This window comes from Corvus hawaiiensis, chromosome 5 (assembly GCF_020740725.1).
Source record: "Corvus hawaiiensis isolate bCorHaw1 chromosome 5, bCorHaw1.pri.cur, whole genome shotgun sequence".
NCBI lineage: Eukaryota > Metazoa > Chordata > Aves > Passeriformes > Corvidae > Corvus > Corvus hawaiiensis.
The window spans coordinates 50,887,949-50,908,954 of NC_063217.1; the positions used below are offsets into that span (position 1 = coordinate 50,887,949).

The window sequence follows — 21,006 nt, forward strand, 5'->3', positions numbered from 1 at the left end:
GATTCACAGCTACACTGAATCAGCTCAGTGAGAAAGAGTTGCAAGTCTCATAAATAAATAGCTAGAAAATATTTCTACAGAAAGATCCCTATGATCTGTTTTGGATTGTTTCTATGAAGAAGCAGTTTCAAGGCCATAGTTCTTTCTAAACAGTAACTAATGATCCACATATTACAACAATACGCATTATGGTTTTGTTACTACAACGTAGAGATCTGAACTGAAAATCTGATAAAGATATTTCTTTATTTTGTATATTCCTACATATTACATGACAATAGCAGCAGAGATTCAAATGAGTCATTACTCGTGAAAACATTGTTACTGTTACTAATTAAAGGACAAATAGACTTTTAAAATTCACAAATTCCAAAATAAAATGGAAATTCAATATCTATTATAAAACTTAAAAAAAAATCTGAGTTGATATCACCCTGGAAGTTTAGCACAGATACAAACATATTGTTGTTTTTCTCTACAAAAGATTATATAAATGTGCTAGCAAAAGAAGAATCAATCCTCTGAGAACAAAAGATTCATCTATTATAATGTTTTGTTTAAACTCCACTTGTGTATACCCAAAGTTGGACTTATGCTCACAGATACAATTCTACATGTAAACAGTAAATTGTATAAACAGTTCACTCTTTATTAGCCAAATTGACCATTTTATAGAAACAAGCCAAAGTATAAATACATATACATGTATTTTTGTGTCTGCATACACACACACATGCATGAGAGCGTTCCCAGAACTGCTCTGGAAACCTTGTCCTTTAATGTACCCTAAATCTGTATTTGTAAGTTTGAAACCATGGAATTAATCTTTTTTTAAAATTTATTTAATATAGTGTATTATAGAATACCCGCACAAGAAAAGAAGGAAACTGCTCTCACAGTGCTCCACAGTTTTCATATCCTCAGCTTCTGAAACATTTAAGACTATTAACTTGCTGGCAGGCTCCCAAGGAATTTTAAGGCATCTGTGCCTGTGCTACTTATTTTAAGCTCTGTCTTCCAATGCTATGAAATCAGCAAACTCTTTTGACTTTCTCAGTAATTCCATTTCATGTGGTTCTGGCTTTCAGGCAGATTCAAGAATGACATAATCGCCTTTTCCCACCCACAGGTTTTGCACTGTTGCTGTTGGTTACACCCTTCCACGTAATATGCAACACGAATCTTTGTCTGACCCCACATGCCCAGAAATGGAAGAGAGCCCAGCAAAGAGGACTAAAAGCACAGTTTCTTCGCTTTCTATCAATCTCAATAGGTTGAGTAAGGCTTCTTTGGGATTTTTCCTCTCAGTTAATATTACTTTAGCTATAGTGCAGTTCCTGTCAGTCCAAAGTCAGGCTACTTCCAAAGGATGTGAACCAATTTCCCAATAAACTTTACCCCTGCTACTGAAGCAGGTTCTCTTAAGTGTAGTAGCAGTGTTCCTTCTGAATTTTTTACTATAGCATTTATCCAAATGTATGCACTCAAAAAATACAGAATTCTTCATTTTCATTTTAAAAAATAATGGAACTTGGCTAGTATGCATTCGTAAGAGCTATTGCAAGCATATTTTGCATTATTAACAATATTGGATTAAGTACCAAGCTCCTCAGCAGCAGGAAAAATATTACACAGAAGAAGCCCTTTCTGGAGTTTGTTATCAACATTAGAGAATTAGAAGCAATTTGCAATACTGTCTCACTGTCCAATATCACAAAGACTCTCCTGATTTACCTGAAGACTATGAGAGTGTTCATACACAAAAGAAATATGGCATGCTAACACAGCATAGGGAGTATTCCTTTGCCCTTTGAAAGTATCCAGAAATTTTGCTTTTTACAGTTATGCTTTTGATGCTTGGTCAAAATTTTAAGTACTGCACAGCATTGTGGCTACTCTTAAATCCAGGACTACTGAGAGGCATTGGTTCAGGTCAGCTTCAGGGCAATTTCATACTCATAGGCAATGACATTGCTGCTTTAAGAGCTGGCACTGAACTGCCAGGCAAATAAAAAGCATGTATCATGCTCAAGGAAACACTAGTCCATGTCCAGAAGAAATGGAGAAGAATGCATCAAGTTATCACCATAAAAATAAATGACCCAGCCTGAAAAGATAATGGATTTTCTTGTCTTCTTCGGCAATGAGCCAATTCTGGAAAAAAACTACAACTGGGCAAAGTGAGGCAGTGACTCAGCATCAGGATGTGCAGTCTAAAGATAGAAGAGTTCTCATGGGACCTTGTCATAATCAGCCACATTCATAACTCTGCTGGGCCCTCTGCTAAGTTCAGTACAGCTGAAAGTCGTGCCTTTCTCTCACTCCCAGCAGTGAGGGATAATGCATTTGAACAGGTATCTAGCAGGAAGAAACCTGTGAGATAGGCTAGAAAATGATGGCCATCATACAGTGAAATCTACTGCAACAGGAATTGCATGTGAAATGGATACTGAGGATTATTTTTTTTCTCTAGACTCTGTTCACAGTGCAAGCCAAAGTAATACTTTTGTTTCCATGATGAAAATTATCTGGCTAATAAGTTACAATATTTTTAAGAAAGGGCTAAAATGAAAATCCTATAAAATTCTACCTTGGTGCTGTTAAAAAGTCCAAGGCACTCTAAAACACTAAAATCCTCTCGAGGCAATAGTTAAGTTCTAAGAAATTTTAACAAATTGATCTTTCCTTTGCTGACAGAATAAAATAAAAGATTATTTAGCTGACTAAGGTCTTAAAATTTTAGTAAGTGTTTTTATCTCTGCCTATAATGAGATCTATTTCTTCCAGTAATGTAATTATTGTTAATGGTTTTTCTGATACTAAGAAAGGAAACTGATTTTAGCTGCAGTGGAATTGTAGTTATTTAAAACATTAAATTCACCCATTCACATCAACAGTGACATGAGACATTTTAGTTTGTCATTTATAACATTACACAAGCACTTTCAAAAATCTTCCACCCTATATATTTTTACGACACATAAAGACAAGAGTAGCTATGAAAGTATCCAACTTCTACCATTACCTCATGGCAAAAAGATGGTATTTCTCTAGAAAAATGGTAAGAGTCTTTCTAAACAGACAGGTAGAAGGTATATGTCATGATAGGCTATATCAATTGATATTTTATTTCTGGAGCATTTCAAGGGTAAAAATCTGAAGTGCTTATCCAACCTTCCCTAACAACGTTACCTGTGGGAACACTTGGGGCAAGTCATCAGCTAGAATCATCACCCCACACTGGGCAGTCTTAACGGGAACCCAAGTCTGAACTGCTGGCTAGAGCTGAGCATACAAAATAAACATTTCCTCTGCTGAGTTTAACACTCATGTCATTAGGAGGTCTGCTTTTCTATAATATTCTCAAAAATTATTGTTAAGAATTTTGCAAAAACAAAACGTACACTTACTTAGCAGCATATTCACACAAAGCTAAAGCCATTTTTTTAAAAAAATACCCAGTTAATCAAGAAAATCTCAGATCATCCACCCACACATCAGAACAACTTACATTGAAAATAGTACATTGTAATGAGTGACTCATGACTAACTGTATTCCATACTGGACACATAAAAACTGTATTTGTCAAAATAATTATTATTGTTAAAGCCATGTTCTCCTTGCTCTGTTTTTAAAATTCCCTCATGTGCAGCACAAACACTCCTGCATTTAAAAGAGTTTAGTTGTCAGATTTCAAAAGATCAAAATAAAATAAAGTAAAACAAGCCTTTGGAAATGTTGGCATTTTAGTATATCCAATAAAAAGACAAATTCCTGTACTATACATATTTCATCAAGTGTCATCAGTGTATCAAGTGCTTACACATCTCTTTTCCCATTTAAATTTGCAATAAAAACTTCTACTGACTTCAATTAGGAAAGTAAGAGGAATCCAGCCTAATGTACTGAAAATCCTGTTGCTAATTTCCAAACAGTTTAACTGAAAGAGTATTCATGGTGCCTACATATTACAGGATATTATTTATTGTATCATTTGGTTATTTTTCATTTCACTGGTGACATAGAAGAGACTACACTGTGTTGAGTTGCAGCTGACACTTAAATGTTGATTTTAAAGCATGTAAGATTTCTTATTTAAAAGAAAACTTGAAAGTTTGGGGAAAAAATAATGCTATGAATTAAATCAATTTTACTGTCAGTTTTTTCCCCAAAAACATTTTTTAAAGACTTTCTTTCAGACGGAAACAAGACTGTTTCATTCATTCATGGGCAATACTTTGGCTCCATGTGCATTTATATAAGTAAGAAGAATTTTGGACCTCCTTTCTATTACATCAATAAGCTTTTCAATTCCTTTTCTGCCTCCTTGGCTCTCCCAGTATATTTTGTCAAGGAACAAAGACTGGAGCAACTTCTCACGTAAACGGTGGCTCTTCAGCACTGAAACTGCAGATGCAGGGAATCTGGAAAAGCACGAAGAAATTCATCAGTTTTTGCCATTACTCTGAATTGCAGTATTTATGTTGTGGTTTAGCAATCAATTGTACAAATATAGGCTGCAAGTCAGCAAAGGAAGTCTATGCATGCCTAATCATATGTATGTTAATTGTATCTTTTACAGCTGTGGGATTACTCATACATTTTTAGATACATCCTGTCAATGTCGTGGGCCAATGATATTTATTGCAGTAGCTTAGTGTCATATCTTAGTGTCATACTCAAACTAGGAAGAAATTACCAATCTTTTTACAAAATTAATAATTTAAAACTTACTCATCGATTCCTTGTAGGATTTTGAAGTCAAGATTGTCCTCATTTCTGTCAAAGAAACCCTTATTGTCTATAAAGGCCAAGTGCCTTTGGTCATGCCTTCTCTGAACGATGTGTGTCAGGTCAACAGCATCCTGATCATCACATTTCAGCTTCAGTCCTTGCTGCATGCAGGAATCCTCCTTGAGAGGCTTGAATCCACAACAGTTTCTGTCTAGTCGATTATAGATCTAAAACAAAGTAGAGCAGAGTGCCAAGTGGAAACAATACTGAAGTACTTGGGGCAAAGTGTCAGTGTAAGACATCGCTCTCTAACACAGCTGACAGGAAAGCAAGCTCAGGACAAGTATAATTAAAGACAGCAGTGAAACGGTATTGAAGACCTGGTCCCCAGACCTCAGGTACTGCTAGAAGCAATTTCTTAGACTGTGTATTTTATCTGCTTTATAGCCATGATTTGTTATGTCAGTAGAAATTTTTTAAAAACAATGGAACAATACCACTGTGTAACTGGAATAACGGGATGGTGAATACAATTCTATTTTCTTTCTCAGAAGTTTCTCTTTTTACATTCTCTCTGCTGGAGAACAATAGAAATAGCACAGTCTGCCACACACAGACGGTCTTCATTTTGTGGGATCTATTAGACTAACTATGCAAAATAACTGGAAATACCAATAAAGTCTAAGATGGTCTAAGACCATCAAAAGCTAAAAAATGTAAGAACAGTGTATTTCTAATCACAGAGCAGCCTCCCTGTGGTATATATTTTTATGACATGATGGTCTAGACTATTTTTTCCCATGCAAAACCTCAATTATTCATCACACAGCACTTAGCTGGAAGGAATACATACATCTGGCCTAACATCAGTGGAGTAAAAGTTACGCAAATCTTTCGACTTGGTCATTTCTATTCCCTTTCATAAACAATGACAAGAACAAGGCACATCCAGAGCAACTGATGCCATTTTAGGATAACCATCTAATACAGGAAGGATAAATCACTCCTTGGAAGTGTTTCTACTGCTGTTGACTCGATGAGAGTAAACATTCAACCTTGCTACAGCCTTGAGCACACAAATAGGCCCGGATTGCCCTTAGAAGTATCACCTGGGACTTCCACATGCCACACCTTTGCCCCTGGGCACAGGAGCCCCCTTTAAGGTCAGGCAGTTCAGCCCTCCTCTGAGCCCTTCAGAGGAGGGGGTGTGTGGGGCTGGTTTTCTGCTTCTTGTTCTGCTACATGGATGTTCCTGTGTTGTTGCTTGAGGTTCCTGCCTGGCAGCCTTGGAGCTGCTTTGTCTATGCCTCACGTTCACTGGGTTACAAATGGGGCTTGTGGCTTTCACCGTCCTTCCTGCTGGGCTGCCTCTCCTGCTGCTGGCTCTGCCTGTCCTAGAGCGGCCTTTGGCTCCAGCTCATCTTCCCAGAGAGCAGACCTGCTCCTGCCAACAGATGTTTAGAGAGTGGAAGTCTGGTCTGGTGCATATAAGACTTAATGAGTAACTGATCAAAGGTCAATCATTTTTTCTGTCCTTTGTTGTTTACTGATAACTCTTCAAACTGCTCTAAGCACAAAACCATTACTGTTCACATCAGCCTTCTAAAATTACAATTTTATTTTTGTAACATCCCAGCAAAATGAACTGTTAGGACTCCACCTGATGTAGAACTTTTTTGCATGTTGAAATGAAAAGGCCACCTCTTTCATCAAATGAAAGTCTGAGAATTGGGTTTGTTTTGATTTTGTTTGGGGTTTTTTTTATATGTAGCTCTATTACTAGTAGTATTGCTGACAGTGTTCATTTCCAAACATCAAAATCCTGAGGAAAGGAACAGATTTCTCTTTCTCCTTTCATGAGCAGAATTCATTATCTGAAGGCTATAGAGCCCCTCTTGCTTCCAGCGTTCTAGCTCCTGGGTTCTTTTATTCAACGCATCCAAAGGTAAAAAAGTAAAGTAGTAAAGCAGAGTCCTTCTAGAAAGACTCCTTTAGTGTATAGACCCAATTCCTTTGCACCACACTTACTATATGCATTAAATAGACAAGGAGATCATGTTCTTACAGCCTCTTCATAACATCCTGCAACATTTCAGTGCTAAGACATAATGATGGACCACTCTGGAATTGATGCATATAGTTTAGCATAATTTTTTGTCATACACTTATGTACATAAGAGGTCCAAACCCCCAAAATTAAAGAATCCATTTTGCTTGAGTATTTGCAGAAGGCAAGTAAAGGTCAACTAAGCATTTTATATCCTGCTCCTATGGTTTTGCAGCATTTGCAACCAGGGATTAGGAAGACCTATCAGAGGTACCAAACCTGTTCTTCTGAGGGAATTACATTTAATAGAGAATACTTTTCCCCATTATTCTTTATTTCTGAATGACTCATGAAGCACAGATTTTATTTTTCTTAATAAAGAACCCCTTCTTGGCATTTTTATTGTTTTCAAGTTTTATATTTTGCCGCTGATAAACTTTGAGAGCACCCAGATAAAATTGTAGTCTTTAAGAACTATGAGACTCACTTTCACACACTTTCTGGTATGCATGTTCTTGTCTGGTAGGCAACTGGAGATATAAATCACTCTGATGCCAGCTACTAGTACAAGAGTAATTTGTTTCTTGTCATGCGAAGTTCAATCCTGTTGTATCTTATTTTAACCAATCACTCCTTCTAGATAATAGTTCTATTATGAATATTAAAAACTTGCTTTAGAAGACCTTGAAATTAGATATCAACATAGAACTCACGAGAATTTTTTAACTGTTGAATGAGAAGACAATGATGGCATAAAAACATTAACTCTGACATAATCTGTACTGTTCCTATAGGGGTGCTACTATGTTCAGCAACAGATTAATCCATGTATGACTTTATACCCATTTCTAAGCATTACTTGCTCATAATGGGACTAAAGATGGAGTCATTAAACAAGTGGCAATCTATTTTTAGAAAAGAATTGAATATTCTGTTCAACAAAAAAAATGTGCAAAAATCTAAGTAAAAGCAAAATCTAAGACATTCATTCACTCTAGAACAGGATTGAGAAGAGCAGGGATAGGCTAAGCATAAGCCAAGACATGATTTTGACAAGAAATGTGACTCTATTAAAAACTGAATTATATGAACAACCAAATATGATGCATAAAATTAATGCTTGCTGCAGTTTCAAATAAACCTGTAATTGCTGCAGGAAGCTCAGTCATCTGGACCTGTCTGGCAGGTAAGGACAGCTTAAAGTACTGCCACATCTCAGGAAACCATAAAATTATCTTCCAGATGGGTGGCTCAGTTCAGGCCTTGCTAATGCAGGGAATGTCTTAATACTCTACTACAGAACTGCTGTAACTGTGGCCACACACAATAGCACTGGGCAGCACCCCAGGTTGGTGTTATTTGGAGAGCTAATGATGATGCACAGTACTTGCTCAAAGAACAGCAGATTTATCATTCATCAGTTGCTGCTCTACTCTTTCTTTACTAAGTCATTGGCTAGGTTTTTGGTTTTTTTATTTTAAAAAAAAGAGAATTATCCACTACAACTGTTACCTTGCTCCAGATTGCAGCTCACCAAAACCACTTCAGTCACCTCTTGGGGCTGGGGAGGTACAGGAAGGACCATACAGTAAATAGAGATTTACAGTTCTGAACACAGTCAAGGTCTCTGTTTGGAGAAACAAGGAGTGAAGGAGAAACAGTATGCCTGCCTCAAGGTGAAATAAATCAAGGCAAAAGCCTTTTTCTTCCTCTTTAAAAAGAAATGAGTCAGTTAGGTTCCTGCCTGATTACAAACTGCATTTTGGATATTTTAATCATAAGAAATAACCAGAAATAATTTCAAGCTATGCAAATGCCTCTCTTCCCCATTAAAAAAAAAATGAAATACACTAAAATTACTTCTTCTAAAAATCCTATATTTGCTCACATGACTTTTGAGGCAAATAGTTGTGTTCAGTAAACATTTTACCTGCAATAGAAAATCAAAGAGTGCCATCTTGGACCACTCATGATGATGGATTTCAGTACAGCCCCACTCAGCTTTGGGAACTTTACCATTCTGCCAGCATTTCTTCTTCAATAGCTGCTGATATTGTCCCCATGTTAACCTCACTGAAGAATGGGTACTATTATCTGTTGGACTCAGTGAGGAATCCCAGAGAATAACAGGACAGGCTTGACCGCCTGAAAAAAAAGGAAAAAATATCATTAGTATAGTGCAATACTGCCAGTTTTATTTGATTGTTCTTTAGACATTGCCTAAGCATTAGTAATTATACCATTTTACAGATCTGGCAGGACTACCAGCCAGGGACTAGTATCTTGACAGCCTTCGGTTAATGTGGTCTTATCCTACATCCATAACCAGGCACCACAGGAATGGAAGCATAGGCATAAATGCCTTTGGTGTATGAAAGACTTTCTTTGTTTGAAGCAAGAGATTAATGTACAAAATCATACACTAAACCAAACTATTAAAAAGTTTCTAGGTAGGTTAAAAGTCTACAATGCCCCTGTGAATCAACGATGTATTTTCCCTCTGATTCCAGTGAACTGCTGATTTTCAAGAGCTGGAAACTTATGTCAAAGGGGTTTTCTTTGCATAATGGATATAGAGACACCACAAATCCTATACTCAAAGTGGATTTATTTTATTATTTTTTAAAACCTATAATGTATGACTCCACAGCTCTGAAAGGATATATGAGAACACTAGGGAGTGTGAGCTTAGCATGAATAAACAACTTGACGAGTTTGGGGTTTTTTACCTAGATATGAGATCTGTTTTGTATAGCAGATATTTTAGCCAAATGCTTTAGTTCTTCTGTGTAAAAAATATTCTTCTCTTCCCTGAAACTAAGACAGAAGACTTCTCTTTGGTGAATTCTAGTGCTCAGCTTCACCATGAGAATAAACCTCATCAAAGAATTTAAAATGAGCTTTTCCAGTATAAGAACTGATAAATATATTTCACACGACATCAAGTAACAGACATATCTATCTTATTAGGAAACTGTCCTTTTATTCCTGATGCAATGCTACTGCTGCTTAAGCTGCCAAGGACCCATGACTGACCGTGGCTTGTACACACTAAAACAAAGAAATACTTTATATTTTAGGGTGTGTAGACAGAAGATCAAAATATGTCTTGGTACAGAGAGGAAGAACCATTTAACTGCAAAGTTTAACTGCTGTTTACTAAAAAGTGTTGGAACACATATAAAGCTTTAAAAAATTATTCATATTCATCTTGAAGTTCAAAGAACTGAGTCTACATTATTGCACAATTTATTGCATAGTTAAGTGCAGCCTAAATTGTCTCTTTGTCTTCCACATGCCCATGGAGACAGAGACAGATCTGAAAAAAAGCTTTTAAAAACAGATGAAGACAAGAGGTCCAGGTCACCTTCTTCAGAAGCAAACCAGACAGAAAATAGCACATGGAAAACAGGTATCAGTGCCAACAGCGAGGTGAAAGCTGCCAATGTCAATGCTCCATTTGTAAGCAGCCAGGACTGTGAAAAACAATCTCCATACAGCTGAATCAAAAAGCAACTTGTTCAAAGGATGCTGACCGTTGTAAAACAACAGGTAAGAAATTATCTTTGCCTATTCCTAGCACTGAAACATCCAAAGTTCCATCCCCCACTCGTCAAACAAGCATGACAGGCCCTGCATGCAATCCAGCCCAAGAGAAAAGCCAATTCCTTTCCAAACCAGAATGTACCTGATCTTCTCCCTGCCATGGCTTGAACATACAAGGTAGTCCTTCCAAAGCCAAGCCAATCCAACAACCCACCACCTCTTTAACTTCCTTCCCAGTTGTCCAATGTTTCCTAGAAACACAGAATGTCCTTCCATTAGGAGCATCAATCTCTCTTTCTTTATGGTCAGTATTACCTTTATCAGCACCATGCTCCACACTCGCCTCCACTGAAAAAATGTGCTGAGCACTCCTGAAAATCAGGCTTCTCTTCTGCTGAGGTGCCTAAGTATTTAGGTAATTCATTTGGGAAATCCTACCCATTTCTCCAGCTCTCTCACTCTGGCTTTATCATCTACATTGTAGATGACTTTAGCCAAGTTAGGTCAGCTATGGGCTAGGCTCCTTTTTCAAGACAGTTGGAGAAAGTCTATAAAAGCATTGGAAATCGTCACCAAAAAAAAAAAGGACAGCTTTCTTCAGGACCAAATCTGGTCTATTATTTTTGTATCTCCAGTAACAACTTATGTAACTATTCATGAATTCTGCCACGAATTAAATACATAAACAGTTTGCTAAGAAAACAAACATCTCCTGTCTACCCAAAAAGGACATGATAAACAATAGTAATATAAATACTTGAAAACTAAGAATAATATCATGCCAGTTTCCATTAAGATACAAAACCATTTTTAAAGACTAGTCAAATACAGGAAATGTTTGCATTCAGAGGAAATGGGAGCAGAAAAGATGAGCCAAAAAAAAAATCTTTCAACTCTGTAATATAAATTGGATTACAAGAATATGAAACAGCAGCTTCAGTAAAGAGCTGTGACTCAAATTTTTGATACTTGCACAAAAAACATGAAGATGTTGAATTAAAGCAGATAAGGGGTCTGATTCATAGCTGCATGACCCCAATGAAATCAGCGGAGCTTTTCTGATTCAAACTTCATGAGGATGGGGCTGAAGGTACCTCAACAGTGAAGAGACCTACAGCCACAACTGGGAAGGTTGAGTAAATTTCAGAAAAAATCCAGTGTATTCTGTGTTTCATTCCTAGTCAGCTTTATATATTAACACAGAGGGCTACTGCTTTTCTCTGGCTGCAGCTGCACTGCACTGAATCTCACCCAGAGCTGATTGGCTTCATTTTATTTTTATACACCGTTTTAGATCTATATATCTACTTAACTATCCAAAGGCGATCTTCAAAATTGTACGGGAAGGATTTTTCAAAACTCATATTGAAACCATCTTCCTAGTAATTCACACATATTTTTGAATATCAAAATATTTCTAAAAATGTCTTAGCTAAGTTGAATAAGCTAACACAGATGAAACCTCAGGCTGTTGAGACTAGACCACCTCAAGGTACTCAAACTGCTTCATGTGCCACTATGTGATGTATCACTGCGTGGCTTCTTCAACACAGGCATCATCTTAGATTTCCACACCCCACACCACTTTGAAAATAAACTGCATGCTTCTAAACTACATGTGGTTAAGAACCACATTTTGCTCTTACAAACATTACTCTCTTATCTTGTGCTCTGACTTATAGCTGCAGCATTTTTTCTAACTTCCTCAAAAGAAAATATTTTCAAACTGGCCCAGAAGATCAACACGAAAACCAGAAAACTTTCATGAGGTAGTTAAACCCTTTCTCCAACTCACCATTGTCCACTGTAAGGCAGTACTCACCACTGCCACATTTGCAAGAGGTAGTTTAGTTGTCCACGTATTAGCAGGAAAGGATAATTCAGTGTGGAAAATGGCATACAGAGCATGATTTTTAGAGTTTAAGTTTTTAGGGAAAATATGCGGACCAGAAGCAGAAAGCAGAGAGAAGTTAGGCCATTTGTTTTTCCTTCTTCCCTATGCACCTCATGGCAATGTTCTGTCCTGTGCTCATATGGATGTCAGTATTAAGGAATGCATGAAATGTGCATCAGTTGCTCTCTAGACTGTGGACTGTATTATTGCTTATACATGAACTTCTCTACCCAACAGAATATTAGAAATATGTCTGTCATACCCCTTTGAGAGGTACAACACTATATGGAAGCATTTTAGAGTACTCTGAATGCATAAAGGAGTGATAGATTTTTATTCTTTGCCCTGACATTAGTGATTCATATTGCATAACTTTTGATGGGATGGCAAGAGCAGGCTGATAGCACAGGGCATAACACAGAAAAAACTAGGACACCATTTATGATCATGCAGAGGCCAGTAAAGCAAAACAACAAGTGCAACCAGTGGAGATATCATGTCATTCATCTATTTGCACTAAACCAACCACGAAAGGTCTTACTCAAAGGAAGAGCTTCTTGCATGTTTGGGGGAAAAAGGAGGTTCTGGAGATACAGTGGGTTCAATCTTGAGCTATAACAAAAATAGAAAAGGTGAATGGAGTACACCAATGCTTATTATTCTCAATTCTCAGCACAGGATGAAACATATTTAGTCAGACTTAGAATATCAGAAAACCAGAGGGGAAGAGAGGTAGCCATCAGCACGCAGTAAATTCAGTCCCTCAGCAAGTGGTGCAACAAAACTGCATAGCAACAGCTATTGTACCAAAAGCTGAATAAAGAGCCCAGCCCCGCTGCTACTACCCAAGAAGCCAGGGTGCTATTCTTAACAGCTGCCAGCTGAGACAGAGAAGCCAGCCTGCCCCAGCCCACAGAACTCCAGCTGCAGCTCAAGCCTAACAAACACTGCCATCGTCCTACCCAGCAAGTGCAGTTGCTGAGCTGGAGGCCATGCATGCAGTCACTTGACTTAACTTCTGTGCAAAGGTCATTAAGGAAGGGCTGTGACACCAAGCAAGGTCACTTATGTCTCTTCTATTCCTCAGGTTAGGGTTATGAAATAATGAAGTTTCTTAGTGCTGTGGTGTTAATGTGACCATCCCAAAACTCAGACACATAAGGGTCATGCTCCATTTATTCCACAAAAGACAATATTTTATGGTTATTTCTTGGTGTTTTACAAGTTTGTCCTTCTTTTTTTATAGGTGTTTGGAGACATTTGTCACATCTTGTAGGTAGCAACGGAAGTAACAAATAACTGCTTGTGTATGCACAAAATCATGCTCTTTTAGACTGCTATTCTCAGCTCAAAAGGGCTTTTCCTACCTATACTACCCAGGTTTTTTACATTCAGTCAATTCATTGTAAAAGTATGAGAGAAAGAGTTACCATACCTAATTTTTCCATCCATGATGGATGATGGAAAGATTAGACAAACCACAAAGAAATTCAACTTAAACACTTAAAGGGGTTTACAATTAACTAGGGAAGGTAAGGGCACCAGACAGGGAACCTGAATACAGTATTTTGCTAGACTTTAAAAAAGTCAGTGTCAGATCTGTGGGAATAAGGGAAATAGAACCTGTACAGGGATTTACTAAGCAGTTCTTTGAAACTGCTTTTGACAAAATGAATGACAGTTTTGTAAAGCCCATTTTTTAAGATTTTAATGCTACATCAAACATGTCTTGTTGGATCACATCACAACTGAGGCAAGCTAAAGGGATGTGTCGGGGAGAGAGATATGTCAGCCCAGAAATAGTGAACATTCATATACACATGCACAGTCTCTAATCCTGCATTGCTTGCTTTCCCATGTGAATAACTGATTCACACAAGCCACTCTGTAAAAACCTTTACAGTGCCCACCTACCTTAACTTAAACACATATAGGTCATTGAAATTAGCTAATTGCTCATTTTATTTTTAAGAATATATTTTTGTTCATTTTCTAAACACAGGTATTTTCACATTATGCCAAACACACGCATGTAAATAGTAAAGAGTTCAAGTAGTTATTAGGCATCTGAGTTCCAGCATATTTCCCGGATAAAGAAATAATGAGGGACAAGGTACAGTCACTGTTCCAAATGCTCTGTTCAGCCTTTAGCTGGAAAAAATGAAGTGAGACCAAAATAGTGTTATTTCTCTTCTCATCACCTAGCAACACTCCTCTTGCAACAGGAACTTAGCCAGTTATGAGGAAAAGGAAATTAGAAGGCAGAATGACACACTCTGTCCCAGACAGTCCAAAGCATACTGTAAGGTGACAGACACTGAGCAACACAATGCACAATTAGCCTAATAGCAGTTTTCCGAGGTTTGCAGTCTGTCATCTCTGCAGCCACACTGTGCAGAGTTCCCCCAACCGAACTGCCTTAATGCCTCATGACAGCTCTATAGCAATAGATCTTGCTCCTAAAAATAAAATAGGCATAATGTATCTTCCATGCTCTGCAAGTATGAATAATATTCAGAAGCCTCCAAACTGTTGTTCCTAGAGATTCATTCCCATTGTTGTACAGGCTGCCAAAGGGAAGGTTTACAAACAGGAAGACACTGGAGATCACGAGGTTGTCTTCCTGCTGTCAAACTTTACAAAATCATTCTAGCATTACTTTTCTTTTTAAGAAACACAGACTGATATTAAAGTATTTAGTACAAGCTGATTTCAAAGCAAGAAATGAACAGCAAAAACACAGCTAGCTACTTTTGCAATGATTCATTAAAATTAAAATGCTACATAGTCCTGTTGGATTGTGATTTGTGACTGTACAAAAATAGGAGTTACACTGGAGAAGATAGCAATGTTTAAAGTAGACTTCTAATTCAAATCACAGGTCTGAATTCTACCTTTAATTTCACTAAAAGTTAAAAATCAAATTTTGAATTGAAAACTCTACAGTAATCATGTAACAGGCATATTGAGAGATTTACTCCGTGTGTTTCTTTGGATAAAATATAGATGTGTGTAGCGAACCTCAAAATGTACAGCAGGATTCACTGAAATGTACTTTGTTTGGGTTTTAACTACCAGAGGAAAGGGAAGCACTTTTTAAAAAATTTTCAGTTCCCAAGGCAATTAGTACCACAAAAGAAGATTCAAGCTTCTGCAGGAAGGTTCCCTACCCCTCCAAGTAGATTATCCAACCCCTTTCCTACCACCTGAGAGATGAATTTTTGTGCCAAGTTTCAACAGTATTTTATTAAAGTCAATTCTAGAAGATGAGAACTTTATTTTAAAAAATCAGAAATGCTCATTGAATCACAGAGATTCTGGAATCTCTTTCACCAGTTTCACTTCAGGCAGTCCGCACAATGTCATGCAATGTACAGATTGCTCTTTCTCTTTTTCCTTGTTCCAGACTAGTGTGAGGAAACTGTTACTGCCCTCAACAACTCTATGATATTTGATGCAAACTTTGGAGTATTCATCCTTTGGACAGGATAACGCCACTGTAGAAGTTACACACAGACACTGGATTTATTTCCCTGTAACAATGGGGTTAGTTCTCGGGCTCACAGGAGTTAAAAGGGGGTGGCTGCTGCTGCCCCACAGCTAACATGGAGTGGGAAGGAAACCTCTGCACCCCACCTGCAAGCTGAAAACCATAGGAACGTGTTACCTTGGAAGAACTCTGATCTCCTGCTTACAGAAGGTAAGCTCCTGTTTAGCCCCAAGATCCGGTCCAAATGAAAGGCAAACACCTCGCTCATGTCGAGAGGTCTTTTGACAATTCCACAGCGTCCTTGATTACAAGCAGTTCCCATAGTGCTGGGACCTCTTGCAAATACTACCAGGACTGCTTTGTGCGAAGGTACTTCTTGAATGCTCTCAATGGGAGAATCTGCCAGCATGCGCATGCTTAGGATGTCATCTTTGCTCATCCAGGAGGGAGAGCTCTCACTGTAAATCCTGATATTGCTTTCCTCAGGCTGGAGCTGTGCCTTTACAGCTCCAGAAATCCTCCCAGGTCTCTGGTGACCTCTCTCCTTGATAGCCATTCCTTTATGTCTGTGTTCATCCAGTTGGTACTTTCTTGCCTCCAGAGCAATTGCTGCTCCCATTGTGCCTGCAGCATGTGTGGCCCGCCCTGGCTGTTGGGCAAAGGCCTCTTCCCAGCCCATAAAAGTGGCTTTTGAAAAGTGTTGCCCATAGAACAAAGGGGTTGCATTTTTCTTCCTGCGCTTTGGCTTCACTGTGCCTCTGATGTTGGCAGGCTTGCTGCGCTTGGACCGCAGGGTGATATAAACTACATTGGGTGGCAGCAAGGTCCCATTGCTACCAAGCTGGGGTTCCTGGAAATTGGGTGGTGACAGGGTGCCATCCAGTGGGATGCCCAGAAAAGGAGTTTGAGCTGCATCTTGGAGACTCCTGGAATTGATCTTTTGATGTCCTCCTTTGTGCTGTGGTAAAACATGACCCACTTGGCTGACAAGGAATCCCAGGTAGATCACACAGGCAGCGCCCACTAGCAGATTCCTCCTTGTCCTTGGGCGTCTGCAAGTCCAGAGCCTCAGTACCCGTGAGGGCCACAGGCAGCAAATAAACAAGTTTTTGACTTTACTTGGCTGATCAAAAGGGGTCATTTCTCTAGTGAATCCACATGATGAAAACAGCATAAAGTCTTCTGTACATTCCAGCCAGGATGATGATGCATGATTTCCCTTCCCCAATTTCTGTTTCTCCTTTTCGAAGAAGCTTCCAGCATGGGTGATGGACAGAGGCTACTGATATGCCTGGGAAAGTGGTCAGCACTAAGGATGCTGACACTCCACCTTCTCAAACTGTTGAATTCTTATCAGCCATCACAGGGGAAGTGATTGGCTTCAGAGAATGAATGGAGCCAGCTGCGTAAGCAAAGTTTACTGACTTGTAGTCTAAAAGATCTATGTATCTTCTTTGCAAACTGCAAAAAGAAAATAGTAGCATTTCCTTTCGTTACTCACAAATAGCATCTGTGCCTCTGTATTTTTCAGAGAAAAGAGGTTCTAGATGAGACAGTATGCATGTAGAAATTTTTCAGGATACATCTTTTACTTTCTCAGTACAGTATAAATCAAACACCAAAACAATTAAATACAGGCTCAATTTGCAATCTCAGCTGGATATATTCCAGCATTAGAAAAAAAGCCGGTCAAACCCAGATCATTATCTTTTTCTTACGAGACAAAGTCTTAACTAAACCTCATGTTATGGAAATGCTGTAAATGATCCAAATACGAACCAGTGACTGTAGTAGTTAAATATGCACATATTCACTAATATAAAAATATATTAGAGTGCCAATTTCCCTGGTTGACTGTGAATATAGTTCCCATAATTCATAAACACACACTAAAGTTGAAAGATGGTTAATTTTCTTCACTCTTGTGAAGCCATAAAAAGAATCTAGCTATAGTTTTTAAAATAAAATGACAGTGGCTTATATATCCTTTCCAAGAAACAAAGAATAAGTGCGTATTGTATATATAATGCTATAAAAATAAAATTTCTTACCTATTCAGCTTGACACATCCTTTGTTCTGGTAAACTCCTTAGGTTAATAAAAGTAACTGAGCAAAAGCTGGCATCTAGAACATATTTCACTTTTAAGTATGGTTCACATTTAGGTATTTCATTGCAAGCTAAGAACTGTTGGGAAGCTAACTTTACTGAGAGGTTGTTGCATATGAACTGCTATAAACTTACATGAACCTCACGTTATAAAAAATACCCCAAACCAAACAATCCCACACACAAAACCACAGCAACTTCTATTTTAAATTCTGTAATGAAAAGTCCTGTGAAGTATGTGCCTTTCAAAAGTGCATTCCATCTATTTCTAACTCCTGAGAGCCCCCTAGTGCACTGCATGCAAATGTACCAAAGAAATTCCCTTTTCTGCATTTAGTTTTTTAGTTTCTTTTATTTTAAAATACCGCCCACCCCCTGGACTTAAGAACTTTTGGGAATCATATATTGTTGTGATGAGAACTGAAAAAGCAGATAGCGACTTTTAAAACGCTATTAATCTGCTACTAAACAGCTCTGGAGCTCATGAGTGTCTCCTATTTGTGTATGCCCATATTTGTGCCTTCTGAAGTGAGGCATAGTATAGTCCCTGTACAGCTGGAAAAGTTGAGGATGACAGAAGTTAAGGGGAAAGCTCTGACATCTGACTCCTTTCCTAGTCTAAGTATAAAATAATAAAATGGATATGTTCACTGCAATTCAAAGTAATGGAAATATTCTCCTCTTCATAGGTAACACTAAAGGAGAATAGACAGTTAAGAAGTTAGTTTGTGTTTCATATTAGTCCAATCTGAATTTATAAAACTTTGTAGGTGGATTTTTTTAAACAAGCCATCACTTACCTTTACTTTTTGTCTAAATATACACTGTCAAGTTAAAATTTCAGTATCCGTGCCCATTACCAGTAAAAGAGCCTTCCTATCATCTGTTTTTTCCAAATCTGAGTTTTTTAGAGGAATTGTGATTGTATGAAATATCTCCATCCACTTCAGTTCTTCTCTCTTTTTTTTAAATTAAAATCTAACTGATGGGACATATCCCAAACAAAGAGAATTTATTCAAAAAGCTCCAGACAAGCTGCTTGAGTTGGAAATGTATCACACTGTTTTCAAATACCCAGTTCCTGCATGTACACAGCACCTGTCTATTACAACCAAGCAGAACCAAAGCACAGTACATTCCAGTTACTAACAGCTCTCCCCTACTGTAACAGTTCTCTGAAATTCTCTGTAATCTATGTAATCTTTCTACTGTTACTCTTTAAAGATTATCTGGAGGAAATTATAAAAGGATATGGAGAATTGTTCTTCACTCCTCATTTCATTTGTAGCCTTGAAATCATAAGGTGGTGTACACACTGATGTACAGTGTTGACTGCTGGGGTTTTTTGAGGCTTTCTATAGCAATAGTATTTCCTTTATTTCTCATGTTCAGAAGAGAGAACTCATGTATTGGTATGTTCTTTGGAATGGATGGTGGTAGAAAATCAACTAAATAGAATACAGAATCTTATTAGCTTAACAGATGTTTGCCTCTAATTTTGGAATTTTAAAAAGCAGAATATCAAGTGACTTTTTTTATTTCAGCCCTTGTGGTGTACAGCTCCAGTGCCCCAGCAGATACCACAAAATAATGAAGGCTGAAATGACTATGGAGTTGTCTGGAAAAAAACCCATTTCATCCTGTTTCACAAGAAACAAAGAAAATGCATTTTGTTCAGGTGGGTACTATTCTTCTTTCTGGAATCATTCTAACCCAAAGCTACTGCAAAGCACTAAAGGGCACTACTGAGCAGAAACAGTACTTCTTCCGTGGTCATAAAATACTTAAGACAAACTTTCAGAACAAACAGACTGAACAGCAGTTGTTGTCTGACCAAATTCAGGCCTACATTACTTCACTTTGCTACCTACAGCTAGCCTGTAATGTCTGTTAGATTTTGTATTTGTTCCTTGCTCTAAACTGTACCTGTGATATTGCCATCAGCATCCATTAAACTCAGCTTTTCATGTAATTTCTTCATATACCCATATTTCATGGTCAGTGTTGTACCTTCCTAAGGTTAGGAATACAGGAATATAAAAACTAATATAGGTAAATAGCAATGAATGGAAGAGGGGAATTTAAGAAGTATTTTCTAGTCCTTCACAGTTGTAAGTATAATGTGTAAATGTGAATGAATAGCTGGACTAACTATTTGCAATTTTTTGCTTGTTTTTTGTGGTTTTTTTTTTTGTTTAGCTTTGAAGATCACCTCCACCTATACCTGCATTTGTAGAGGTTTTCTGCTGGTGCTGGACAAGCTGCAGACTCTGAAGCAGCTGGTGGCCTGCACTGCTGCCAGTCTTCCCATCAGGCAGTCTCTGCCCAATTTGCAGAGACAGGTGGAATGTGCCAATGCCCAGCAATCACAAGGTCCCATGTCTTGACTTGTGTCAAGATAAAGATCCCTGGACACCTGAAAGGATGTGGTTACAGGCTAGGCTCCTTAATGCATGTGCTCTTGCTTTCTATGTGCAGGCAGTTCAGTGTAAAAGGTTAACATTTTTCCTAACACTTTTTTTTCTGAATAAAATAACACAACATATATACTTGCACTTTAGAATTCTTTTTTTTTGCAGGCTACATTTGTGATTATCATACAGAACATTATTCCTCTTGGCTGCATTATAGCTGTACTGTTTCCATAGAGACGTTCTGCTGTTCATCTCAATGACATACGAACAGACATTTATGTTAAAATGATTGATAAATGGTGCATTCCCAGCTTTACCAAATCCATACTACTGACATCTTATTCTTTAGAGAAACAAAGTAAGCCCTTATTACAGATGATGCAAATTTGATTTGCAAAATATGAAGCATTACTTTAGAAGGCTCATGCTGTGTTTGTAAGGACATCAATTTGGGCTGCCATCTGGAAACTGTACTTCAAGAGTACAGAGAGAAATGTTTGCATTGTGACTAAACATGCTGACTAATAGTCTGTGCTTTAACTGGTCTGGATCAAATCCTTACAGGGAAATCTGCAAAGATCTCTTCTTGACATCATGTGAAAGATTTTTTTTTCCTACTTGATTTTGGTTGCCAAACAACACAGGGGTTTCCAGACCAACAGGTGATATTTTTTGTGCTTAAGAAAAAAACCTGGATGCCTTGACTGGGCTCGGGGGTTTTTCTTGCCTTGCTGCGCACCACAGGGCCAGCAGCTGTTGCATGGCCTCAAAA

At 38.0% G+C, this 21,006-nt stretch overlaps 1 protein-coding gene and 1 long non-coding RNA gene across 2 annotated transcripts; one reads left to right on the top strand and one right to left on the bottom strand.

Moving 5' to 3' along the window:
• Nucleotides 1-227: 227 nt before the first annotated feature.
• GASK1B (golgi associated kinase 1B) lies at nucleotides 228-18,017 on the bottom strand. The gene is made up of 5 exons (XM_048304969.1): nucleotides 17,764-18,017; nucleotides 15,890-17,173; nucleotides 8,713-8,927; nucleotides 4,736-4,962; nucleotides 228-4,425 (listed from the first exon to the last, which is right to left on the bottom strand). Exons 2-5 carry the CDS (start codon nucleotides 16,884-16,886, stop codon nucleotides 4,218-4,220), a joined length of 1,647 nt encoding a protein of 548 aa, XP_048160926.1. The 5' UTR covers nucleotides 16,887-17,173; nucleotides 17,764-18,017; the 3' UTR covers nucleotides 228-4,217.
• Nucleotides 15,636-20,369, top strand: LOC125326576. Its single transcript, XR_007203902.1, has 3 exons — nucleotides 15,636-15,922; nucleotides 19,365-19,498; nucleotides 20,020-20,369. It is a non-coding gene; the product is annotated as an uncharacterized LOC125326576 (long non-coding RNA).
• The last annotated feature ends 637 nt before the right edge of the window (nucleotides 20,370-21,006 follow it).

Excerpts from the sequence above, each read along its gene's own strand:
- GASK1B (XM_048304969.1), bottom strand. The coding sequence starts at position 16,886 with ATGCTGTTTTCATCATGTGGATTCACTAGAGAAATGACCCCTTTTGAT. Across the intron at positions 8,928-15,889 it reads GAGATCAGAGTTCTTCCAAG|GCGGTCAAGCCTGTCCTGTT; the intron begins GTAACACGTTCC and ends CTTTTTTTTCAG. Across the intron at positions 4,426-4,735 it reads ATCCTACAAGGAATCGATGA|ATTCCCTGCATCTGCAGTTT; the intron begins GTAAGTTTTAAA and ends GTGCTTTTCCAG.